At 45.0% G+C, this 12,164-nt stretch overlaps 2 protein-coding genes across 3 annotated transcripts; both read left to right on the top strand.

The window, feature by feature from the left end:
* The first annotated feature begins 421 nt into the window (after window positions 1-421).
* On the top strand, window positions 422-4,833 carry LOC132996062 (5,6-dihydroxyindole-2-carboxylic acid oxidase-like). 2 transcript variants are annotated; one of them, XM_061066370.1, is made up of 7 exons: window positions 422-779; window positions 1,462-1,784; window positions 3,537-3,741; window positions 3,858-4,025; window positions 4,111-4,284; window positions 4,373-4,549; window positions 4,649-4,833. In XM_061066370.1, exons 1-7 carry the CDS (start codon window positions 422-424, stop codon window positions 4,831-4,833), a joined length of 1,590 nt encoding a protein of 529 aa, XP_060922353.1. The 2 variants fall into 2 exon arrangements, with proteins under 2 accessions (XP_060922353.1, XP_060922354.1); XM_061066371.1 differs by having other exon boundaries at window positions 4,111-4,290; window positions 4,403-4,549.
* Window positions 4,834-5,939: 1,106 nt separating this feature from the next.
* On the top strand, window positions 5,940-11,098 carry LOC133028775 (leucine rich adaptor protein 1-like). Its single transcript, XM_061095811.1, has 2 exons — window positions 5,940-6,321; window positions 9,169-11,098. The coding sequence occupies exons 1-2, from the start codon at window positions 6,109-6,111 to the stop codon at window positions 9,556-9,558; spliced, it is 603 nt and encodes a 200-aa protein (XP_060951794.1). The 5' UTR covers window positions 5,940-6,108; the 3' UTR covers window positions 9,559-11,098.
* The last annotated feature ends 1,066 nt before the right edge of the window (window positions 11,099-12,164 follow it).

Genomic DNA, 12,164 nt, shown 5'->3' with positions numbered 1-12,164 from the left:
GTGTGATAAATCAGATTTTCTGATTATTAATCTCATCCAGGCAGCTGTAAAAGTGCAGTGAGTCTTTAGAAGAAGAATTGTGTGCATGACCGGATCCTCCTACCTTTGTGCCCCCCCCCCCCCCCCCCCCCCCTATCCCCAGTAGGAAATATGATGTTATGTGATGGGATCACGCGGGAGTCAGAAAATCCGGGTAGTCATGCGCTAATCCGGTATTTAAGGTGGAGGCTTCGCTGCTTTGGGGGAAGCTGGGGCCTGGACGCTTGGGAGAGGAAGTTCTAAAACGCACTCATCAGGAGACAGAGGTGATGCTTGTTCATTTCAACTAAAAAGCTCAGCTGAAGTGCATCAAGTTAGACAAACACCTTGTTGGTTAAACTTTTCCCAGCCGTGCGTAAAACTCGACTCTTTTTGGGAGATAATGTGGCAAAGCTGCGTGTTGGTGCTGCTGGGCGCGGTGGTGGTCGTGGTGGCCCAGTTCCCCAGGGAGTGTGTGACCCCCGAGGGGATCCGGAGCGGACAGTGCTGCCCGTCGCCCTCCGGACTGGACACGGACCCGTGTGGCTCCGCCGAGGGCCGCGGGCAGTGCGTGGCCGTCACGGCGGACGCGCGGCCGCACGGACCCCAGTACCCGCACGACGGCCGGGACGACCGGGAGCGCTGGCCCGTCCGGTACTTCAACCGGACCTGTCAGTGCAACGGGAACTTCAGCGGCTTCAACTGCGGCCGCTGCAGACACGGGTGGACCGGAGCCGGCTGCGACCAGAGGGTTAATGTCGGTAAGTGCGCGTCCTCCGGTTGGAGAACTTTTTTTTTATATATAATGAACTTCTCAAAGATGTTTGAGATGTTATTATGTTAAATCATTTAATTATATTTGATTGTCATAAAGTCAGCTGACGGGTATTTGGGAGCTAGTTAGGATTATCTGCCCTTGCTTCAAGTGGAGGAAGTACTGAAGTTTAGTACTTAAGTAGAAGTACAAGTACCCAGGAAAATATATACTAAAGTAAAAGTCCTACATCAACAATCCTACTTCAGTAAAAGTAAAAAGAACTTACTTTTAAATGTACTTTAAGTATTAAAAGTAAAAGTACTCACGCAATGGGTTGTCTCTCAATGTCTGTGCCATTGATAAAGAATGCAGATATAGCTACTGTGGCACTTCAGCACTACTTTAAGACACTACACACCAGCCAAATTAGCTAGTTCAGGCCCGTTTACTGTTTATCCAGGCTTGACCAGAAATAATAGTAATAATTATTAAGATGAATGCCACATGAACACGGGGGAAAAAGCGTTATACCTGCTGAAAGAAAGGATCAAAGTTGCCTTTTACGCACGTTCACTGCATTTCCTCGCTCATTAAAAGTTGATCCACGAAACAACGCATGACTGAGTGAGTTAATCTCTCTCCTCCCTTTCCTCCCTTTCCTCCCCCTCCTCCCCATCCCTCCCCAGTGAGGAGAAACGTGATGCAGCTGAGCTCGGAGCAGAAGCGCGCCTTCGTGGTCGCGCTGGACCAGGCCAAGCGCACGGTGCACCCGGACCTGGTGATCGCCACCCGGCGCCACGCAGAGATCCTGGGGCCCGACGGCAACACGGTGCAGTTCGAGAACATCACCATCTACAACTACTTCGTGTGGACCCACTACTACTCCGTGAGCAAGACGTTCCTGGGCGCGGGCCAGGCGAGCTTCGGCGGAGTGGACTTCTCCCATGAGGGTCCCGGGTTCGTGACGTGGCACAGGTACCACCTGCTGCAGCTGGAACGAGATATGCAGGTGAGCGTCTGCAGAACCAGTAATGACACTGGGCGTAATGGTGTATAAAGTACTTGAAAGCCATACTTGAGTAAAAGTACAGATATCTTACCTGAAAAGTAGAAGTCACCCGTCAGAAAAATGACTTGAGTAAAAGTCTTAAAGTAGCTCATATTAAAAGTACTTAAGTATCAAAAGTATCTGGCGTTGAAATGTACTTAAGTATCAAAAGTAAAAGTACAAGTACCAAAATTTGCTTTTTATAGTAGGCCTATACAGACACAAAACAACCCAAAATGAATATAATGTAAAAATTTTGAACCCTAGGAGGGAGAGAGAGAGAGAGAGAGAGAGAGAGAGAGAGAGAGAGAGAGAGAGAGAGAGAGAGAGAGAGAGAGAGAGAGAGAGAGAGAGAGAGAGAGAGAGAGAGAGAGAGAGAGAGAGAGAGAGAGAGAGAGAGAGAGAGAGAGAGAGAGAGAGAGAGAGAGAGAGAGAGAGAGAGAGAGAGAGAGAGAGAGACTCCGCTGCTCATATAACGAGCCAGTTTGAGAATGTAAGAAGTAGAAAGTACACATATTTTTGTTCAAATGTAACGAGTAAAAGTAAAAAGTCGTCAGGAAAAGAAATACTCAAGTAAAGTACAGATATGTGAAAAATCTACTTAAGTACAGAAACAAAGTATTTCTACCTCGTTACTTCCCACCACTGACTGGGCGTAATGGTATTTTGGAATAGAGGAAATAATCGAATTGATTTTCTCTGTGGTGGCCTGAGGGTAATTGCCACCTCCACATTGGTAATTTACCAGTTACATCCCTGACTAATCGAGCGCTATAACAAAGCTGCTGTTTCCCCTTCTTGTTTGTTTTTGTGTAATTTGTTTCCCCCACAACTTTACAGGCGAGCAAATCACAATTGGCAACACAGTTTCATGCCTTATCACCGCTAAGCAAATTGCAATTTTAAGCGTTTTATCAGAGAATAAACACACCAGCAGGCACTGTCAGAGCTCATTTCCATGCAAAGATCAGGAGAAACTACATCAAGCAAAGATGACTACAACTGTCTCAGCTCCTTGTTGTGCCACAATTAAATCCTGTCTGGTTTGAGGGGGGGGCCTTTATTTTAATCATGCGCTGGATTATTTTTGCTCAGAAACTGGTGAGAAGAAAAATGAGGCTTTATATTCGAAGCTCAGATCTTAAATGGAGGAATTCATGAGCCGTGATTAGGAGCCATTGGTGCTTTTCTGGATCAAGAACTGCAGAATTTAAGAATGGGATTTGGTAACTTGCAGGGTTTTCTCATAGGAAAACAATGAAGTGATTCATAGGTGTACAAGGATTCAAATTTCCTTGTAGCTTGATGAATGCATGTATTGACACATTAATATTGTGTTTCATGTATCTCAAATTGTGGTTTTCCACTAGTTTTTTCTTTATTTAAAGTATTTTCTCTCCATATAGTTGCACTTTATCTTGAATCTTCTAAATATAATATAAACATCAAGTTTATTTATTATTTTATATATTCCAATCTCTTATTCTTTGTTTCTCCTTATTCTAAAACAAAATACCTTGCATATAAAGTCTCCACAAAGAACAGATCTCTCATGCATGAACATTTTATGATACCATCACAAAGTGAGACTTTGAGACTCTGGGTTTATTTCATGAGGGGATTTTAAATACACAAAACTAAAGTCAACAGCAAACTTAGATTTTCACTTTCCAGACACTAAACTTTAACTTAATACATTTGCCCATTTACCAGGATATGCTCCAAGACCCCTCCTTCGCGCTGCCCTACTGGAACTTTGCCATCGGTGGGAGCACATGTGACATCTGCACCGACGACCTGATGGGCGCCAGGAGCAGTTTCGACATGAATTCCCTGAGCGCCAACTCCATCTTCGCCCAGTGGAGGGTCATCTGCGAGAGCGTGGAGGACTACGACACGCTGGGAACCATCTGCAACAGTGAGGCTACTGTTCTTTGTTGTTTTTTTAAAACCATGTGATGTTACAGAGATCCTCTTTATTCTTGTCCATGGTTCTAAGAAGTCATCTGGTTCCTTTCCTCTGTCTCCATCCAGACACGGAGACCACTCCCATCCAAAGGAACCCAGCAGGGAACGTGAACAGGCCGATGGTGCAGCGTCTCCCGGAGCCGCAGGATGTGGCCGACTGTCTGCAGGTCAACGCCTTCGACACGGCGCCGTACTACTCCACCTCCTCCGAAAGTTTCAGAAACACAGTTGAAGGTGAGCGGGCACAAACAGGTATTCTCCTGTCTGTCAAAGTGTTTCTACATTTCTCTAATGCGTTTTTCCATGTTGTTTTTGGTAGGCTACAGCGCCCCCAAGGGGAATTATGACCCTGCGGTCCGGAGCCTCCACAACCTGGCACATCTCTTCCTGAACGGCACAGGGGGACAGACCCACCTCTCGCCCAACGACCCCATCTTCGTGCTGCTCCACACCTACACCGACGCCATCTTTGACGAATGGCTGAGGAGACAGAGTCCAGGTGTTTTTATTAATCCAAAAAGATCACCTTTAAAAGCCTCTTGTTGTGCATTTTCTAACTCAATCCTTATTACAATAAAGAGCTTGTAGGCTAACTTGTGTTTTCTTGTCAGGTTCTGCAACGTACCCTGAGGAAAACGCCCCCATCGGTCACAACAGGGGCTACAACATGGTTCCCTTCTGGCCTCCAGTGACGAACGCCGAGATGTTCGTGATGGCCCCGGAAAATCTGGGTTACTCCTACGAAGCCCAATGGCCAGGTAAGCATTTTACTCCTGTTACCACCAAATTCACGTGGGTTTGCTTTCAACCTTGAGGACAAGGAGGCCGATAACATCCACTTCCACTTCTTTTCGTAGCTCAAGCTTTCACCACGACGGAATTCATCACCATGGCGATAGTGGCCGCCCTCGTGGTCGTCGCGGTCGTGTTCGCCGCCACCACGTGTGCCGTGCGTGCCCGCTCCAGGACGGACGGCCACCAGCCGCTGCTCAGTGATCAGTACCAGCGCTACGACGACGTCAAGAGCCAGTCGGTAGTTTAAAGATGTTTGAACACAAGCTTCACCTACGTGCCTCTTCTCTTCACTCATGCAGTTGTGTGTTGTTTTTTTTAACCTGAATCTCACCGGGACAACGTGTCGATTCTTGCAAAATCCTATTTATGCTGCACTTATATTGCCAGATCAACAAAAAAATGTGTATAGTTCATTTTTCTTTCAAAGGAATAGAGCAGATGCAAATATTTTACTTTTCCAAATGCACATAAATCACTCATTTAGCCTTTAACGGTAAAGATACATGCAAAATAGCAAAAGTTTTCTTTTTGCAAGTTTGAGATTTCTGGTAAATATGAAAACGTGTTTGAATAAAGTCAGACTTTTAAAATGTCATGTAAGTATCAGCAGTGTTGTGCCTTCTTCTGTGGGTTTTATCTTTCAATTTTAAAGGTGATCAAGTGTAAAGAATGCCGATTCTAATAAGTGATCCACGATGTTGTGTAACTTATTAACTTTTTTTGTAACACTTTTTACATATCGGACAGCTTAACATGCGTGTGATACACTGCTGAATAATTAAACACCTACAACCTGTCTGCAGCCTGGACACTAATCTGTTCCTCTGATCACCAGTTCAGTTCAGCTGATGACAGAAATGTCTTTGCTCATGTAGTAGAGCCGCAGTGGCCACAAGGGGGTGCTATGGGCAAATCTCTGAACCTTGCTTGTACACTGACTATCGAGAGATTTGTTTGTGTTTGTGTTTTTGTGTTGTATTGAAACATTGATCCACATGATGCAAATGTTGTTTGTAATGAATGAAGATGTAAAAAAAGTAAATTATTAAAGCACAGGGTTAAGTGAGAGGAAATGTGATATCAACATAAGAGAATCAACATATTTTCCACTTCTTCTGTATCTTTATAGCTTTTTAAAAAGAAAAGGCTTCTCTGTTGGGAGTTTCAGTTCCCAGTGCCTCCCAATTCGATCTATAAACCCTGAAGAATGTATCTCATCGTGCACCCTTTTGTTTCACAACACCTCACCTGTGTGGTGTCTGGTTTCAGAGGAAGCTCCCCCTGTGGGAGGGTTTTACACCAGAGCTAGTTGGTCTCTACTGGCCACTCGGCTCCAGTGGGAGGTCTGCTGGGGGAGATAGAGGTGCAGAGTTTGTTGCTCATCGCTTCACAGTGCGAACACAAAGTTGCGAGGAATCAACTCCTCTCCGGGTCGTGGCTCCTTGTGCGTAATTACGCGCATCCGCCGGTTCCACACCCCGCACGCAGCGAGGCTTCTGTGCCATCTCTCCGCTCCACCGCCATGGACGCGGACAGCAGCGCGTTGCCCGACCTGAAGGATATAGAAACCAAGCTGGGTCGCAAAGTGCCGGACAGTCTCATTCGCTCTCTCGTTGGAGGAAAACATCACGAGAAGTCCGCGTCGCCGCATTTATCCAACTACAGCAAGTGCTGTGCCAACTCTGGAGACTTGAAGCGACTGGAGAGCAAAATGCAATTCCTCAAACAAGAAATGGTGAGTTGGCCTTTGTGATCTGTCCTGTTTGACTCGAGGAATAAGTTGCCACAGTGTGAGTTTGATTAGCTGCACATGCAACGAGCCATTTGGAACAGGGGAGCTAATCCTGTATAAGCCTTTATTATACATTTGCAATGTTACAGCAGCAAGGGCAGTTATAGATAGACATCAGTAAAGTACTTATAAATGTATGGATATATAGAAGCTCTGGAAAATCCTAAATGGAATGCAAAATGTATATACATATTCACCAACATGTTATAACATCACAATTATAAACTTTTTAGCGTTAACGTTACAAACAATGAATACAATATTTTATACAACTAGTCACCATGGTTACTTAGAAGAGCCTGGCGATACTATTAATAATTTTAATTTATAGCAGTATAAAAAATCAATATATCGATATATTGCTTATGGGTCGTGGAGCTTAAACCACAATTGATCTTCCTCAGATTCAAGAATTTCAAACTTCAACCTTCACTCGTGTGCAAAATTTGTACAAACTTTTAATAAATAATATTGTGACATATATCGTGACAAGTAGAAAAAATTTACCGTTATGGCCCAGCCCTACCATTTAGCATTCTTTCATGTCAGGTAAGTTTAATGTGATTATAACTCTTCTTTATAGGCTCTAATTACCTTTATTAGGGCCTCTACAGGAAATGCTAACACTAGATGCAAAACAGGTCTTCATGTCAGCATGGGGTTGTTAAATGCAAAGTGTTCAGTGGTGGTATGGTGTGGGGGGGTGTTGTTGCCCCGAGTCTTTTCAAACTCACCAAGAAACAGTAGGTGAGAGACGTTCACACCTACAGTACCACAGCAGTGGGCCAGAGCTCTGCTGATGAATGCTCCTCACTCGAGGGGATCTCTCCTCCCTCTTCAAACTACCCTGAAATCCCACCAGTGCCTGTGTAATCACCTTTCCAATCATTACATGCTTTTTATCTGCTAACCCTCGGCCATAAATCTTCCCTTTTTTCTTTTTTTTTCAAATGCCACGCTTGTTACAGAGTCAAAGCAGAGGGCCCGGCAGTAAGTAAGGTCACAGAGGGTATTAGGATTCCTGAGCAGATGGCCGAGTTGACCGAGTTTTGCAGACTGTGGCAGAGCTGTGTCATCGCCCTGGGACACTCTGTCTTGATAGGCTTAGTTGGATGTTGACGTGACGGAGCACTGAGACGTATAATTAGCTCTGGGTTTGTCTTTGCACATGTAAAAACCTTTTCCCTCAGTTTAAAACTAACTTTTTTACGAGTATATGCAGCCATTTGAAGACAAAGGATCTACTTTTAAATATGAATCGACTCATTCAGAATCCGAGCCATCTTGGGCCTTCTTGTTGTTGTGGCCCGCTTCACCACCAATCCAGCCAGCTGCTCGGTTTTGGTTGTGCACAAACACACACTCCTGACTCACCCACATTAAATTGAGAGGCTACAATAATCTACCGCCTGTCAGAGGAGCAGATGAACTCTGAAATGTGCCGTTCCCAAAGAAAAAGAGATCAAGGCCAGCTCTTATTAGTTTCATATGACTGAACGCTCTTGCAGCTTCACTGTTGCCATCCAGTGCAGCACTAATTGTGTTTCCTAAACTCATTCTGTGATACTGACGCACTGGGGGCCCTTCCGACATGAAAAAGCCGCTTGTGCGCCACTCTGTGTTTGTCTAAGGCTTGTGGTAGCACACACAAAACAAACACACTGGCATGGCCGGTTTTAAATCCACAGAGAGAGAGAGGCTGCCGGGGTGAAGCCAGCTGTCTGTAAACACTGTACCAGCCTCGTCCGGCCTACATCCGTCTCAATGACTTTTCCCCGTGGCAGGATGTTCCAGCTGTTCCGACCGGGCGTCTGTCACCCGGTCGACGCAGAGGAATCCCTCTGAATGGCTCCGCAGGCTGTCCCCGTCCATCCACAATCAATGGCAGGGCTTGTCGTGGCGGGGGGAGTTGAGTTAATGGCCATGCTGTGTAAAGTGGGCCCGTCATTCATTATCCTGGATGGACCGCGTCTCCTGGCTGTGCAGCTCCACGGCGATTATACGTCCTCCTTTCTTCAGCCACGCATAGTTTGGCGTCTTTGTTCCTAACAAAAGCCCGATAGTCCCGACAAAATAGCACAAAATGTCCCAGACGTGAGACGACAAAAGGGAGCTTACAGTCGAGGAAGCCGCTCGGTGTAAGGTCGTGCTGCTCCGGAGCTTTCAGTCGTGTCATGCAGTTTTCATTACAGTTCATCATCTTGAGGTTTCAATCGCTGATGACGTGATGGAAAGCTCCGGGTCAGTCGCTCCACGGACCTCGTGGCGTGAGCAGTTATCTCACCTGCTGCTCTCCGGGGTCTAACCACTGCACTTTGAACCTCCAGGCTGACAGTAGTTAACAATGCAGCACTTGTTGTATTTTCTGCTGACTTGTATTCTACTTCTGAAGCCACAATGTTGCATGTTGCAGCTGCGTTGACGTTTCTGAGGAATACGCGTGAAGATTGCAAGTTCTTGTGTTTATTTGTTATTTTACAATAGGAGGTTAGAGCTTGCAAAATGGTTCAGAGTTCAGCATATTACCCAAGCCCTCGGTTGTTTGTCTTTGAAAGTGTTAAATTGTGACCTTTAGACGTGCTAATTGGGGGCTTAGGACAGAGCTAGCATTTACCATATTGATGCCAAGCTAACTGGCTCTTTTGCATAGCCTTATTGATACAATGACTTCTTATAAAATATGATAATAACATCAGCAAATGGGTGCATTCCCAAAAATATGTTAATCCTTTTTAAATGTTGATCCTCTGTATGTATCGTGAACCTGACTGCCATGTTCTCGTCCAACAGGCCCATCTCCGAGCCATCGACGTGAAGCTGATGCAGCAGCTCATGTCCATCAACGAGGGCATCGAGTCCATCCGCTGGATAATCGAGGACAAGGGAGGTGCCGCCAGCCAAGATGGCAGCCTGACGGGCAGCTTGTACAGCCTGTCGGACAGCCAGGACGGCACGTCACTGCGCGGCAGCTTCAACAGCCTGAACGACGGCAACAGCGACGACTCGGACGGCCTGTCGGTCGGCAGCTACCTGGACACGCTAGCGGAAGATCTCCCCGAGGATCCGTCGCCCACGGACCTGGAATGCTTTGTGGAGAAAACTGTTATCGAAGGCGACTCCTTCAGCAAGTCGCCGCTGAAACTCAGGGTGGAGGCGGACGAATACTACTGCTTTGGATAATGATGCTGAGCTAAATGCGGTGTTCAAAGACTGAAGTTGTCGTGTTGTTTTTTCCCCACACGCATCACATTTTTTTCTAATATCTTACCAAAAAGGTCATTTTGATCTTGACATTGAAACCAGCTTCCTCACGTCGTTTGGAGTCACAATATAGCCTTCGCTGATTCGTCTGGCTCCAACCCCCTTCTGGAAGAAAAACAACCATCATTAGCCTCGGCTACTAGGGAAGAACGCAACATGGGTTATCATGGCTGAACTCTATACCAGCAGCTGTTGTTAAACTCTGTATTTTACAGTGATACTACTGCTTTCATGTGTAGGAGACTATCACTCATGCTTTCCTGTTTACACCGACACGCACATGCCCAGTGTGCATGAGCCGTCACGTGATATAAGTTTTCAGACGGGGATTTAAACTGATATGGAGCCAAAACTCTTGTGTGGACAGAGTCCGGTTTTCAAATGAAAACATAGCTGTGTGGATGTCGCCTTAATGTCCAAATGCAAGTTAACATGCTGTAACTGTTCCTTTATGTCTTAATTTTCTTTTAATAATTCAGATTGATTAAACCAAAAAGGTGCAGGGAGACCAAAAGTTAGTTTATTTCTTCCTAGCCAAGGGTGGACTGAAGCAGTTTCCTTCTCGACCTGTGGACCATTCGACTGGTGTGATTGTGCCGTGACGTCCACCGCAATCCCCAGATCTGAGTCAAGGAGTAGATTAGGATTTAGCAGCCATTTGGAAAATTGGACATTTCTTGCAGAGCGATTCGAGAGATCTCAAGTGTTACAGCAAGTGCAATTTGTTCCAACGCCAAACGCCGAGCACCACCTACTGTGGGTGTTATGCTTTTCATTGTTTCTCACTTCATTGTTTTTGACTGATGCAAGTCCCCTAAACTGAGCCGCCGCACTCAGCGAGTAGAGAATTCACAACAAGAAGTCTTACACACGGGAGATTAGTTGCACATTGAAAAGCACAGATGCTTGACTGAAGAAAAAAAACAAAACACAAAGCAGTTTCATTGTCTGATAGATCATTTAGGCCTGAGGCGAGAACCCTGTTAACACCAGATGGGAGATTTGCTGCTGGCGGACAGAAGAGAAACACATGTTTGCCTTGTGGGCACATTTTTTTAATTCCCGGTTGTGCAAAAAGGTTTAGTAAGAGCTTTACATCGCTGTGCTTAAGTGTGTTGTTTCGGTTTTTTAATTCCCAAATGTGTTGATTTGTGTGTATTTGTAATGCTGCCTGCTTTGGAAATGGCTTTATTGACTGCTGATGATTTTTTTGTTGTCAGAAATGAATTAATAATATATTGTAACTCGTCTCTCGGCTCAAATTGTGTTACGTTGTGAATGCAAAGAAACGCACACGATCCCCAACTGAACTGGGTTAGTGTCCATTTTTAGAAAAAGCAGTTCACTGCCCTTATTATGGAATCTTAATGGGATGGAAAGTGAACATTATGTCACGTTCCCCTCGTGGTAAAATTGAGTTAAGAATAATCTGTTAATAATAAAGTCCGACTTGACGGTGCCCTGTGAAATGTGCCGAGGATAATTACCCTTGTTAATTCACTTTGTCACATTCCTTCGATAAAACACAAAAGCAGGAAGAGGGTTTCGTAATTTGGGAGACGTGCTTATTTGTACCTTTTTCTTTTTTAATTAGCAAGCTCTGGGCGGAGGACGGTCTTAAAAACGTCAATCACAATTGAGGAATGATGTTCTCGAAGGCTTATAATTATCTTTCATCTGTGCAATGCTTGAACTGAATGACATTTAAAATAACGCTAGACTTGAAAGTGAAATGCCAACCACGTCGAATATGTGCCTGCAATGCTATTTTCTTTTTTTTCTTATTTCATTTCGCCAGCTTCTTATCTTTCACTTGATAATTGAAGTTCCAGAAATAGAATACAGGCGAAAGTCATTATTGGAAAAACGGGAACCTTGGTATCTTTGGCTTGCAAATGAATGAAGGCACGATACTTCACTTGCTGTCACACTCGGGTCCTGACATCATGATACACTTTTGGAAATGCTGTCTTGTTAGACCAGTAATTCACAGAGTCCATATATGTTCTGGTTTTATTTGGAATGAGCAGCTGGGACGAGTGATTCTGTGGATTGTTTTCTTTAGCATTGTGCAAAACTGGCAAACTAACAAGATCGGACATAAAGGACACTTAGCGTTACATTAGTTCCAGACAGATATCGTGTAATCGCTTTATCCAGGCACATTAAGCACTTGTAACTTTGTCTCACTCCAAGTGCAAAGCAGCTTTATTTGGTTTTATGCTGCCTTCCCTTATCTCCACCTCCCAGAGGCTTTTCCTGAGCTTAAGCTCCCTGTCAGGCTGAACCAGACTAAGGCCACTAAACCAAAAAGAGCCTTGTGAGTGGCACCATGACCCGCCTGTCAGCGATTCAATTAAAAACACAAGGAGGGTTTTCTTTTTCCTTTTCAGCTTGTCTAAATTCCATGTCTGAACAAATATAACCATGTCTCCACTGATTGGGGGCTGGTGTCCCTTGGGGTAGCATGTTGAGACGTGAGCCAGTGGCCTCGAAATAATTGGACGGATGGAACAGGTTCTGCA

Source organism: Limanda limanda, chromosome 22 (assembly GCF_963576545.1).
Source record: "Limanda limanda chromosome 22, fLimLim1.1, whole genome shotgun sequence".
Classification (NCBI taxonomy): domain Eukaryota; kingdom Metazoa; phylum Chordata; class Actinopteri; order Pleuronectiformes; family Pleuronectidae; genus Limanda; species Limanda limanda.
This window is presented reverse-complemented; position numbering and strand designations above follow the sequence as displayed.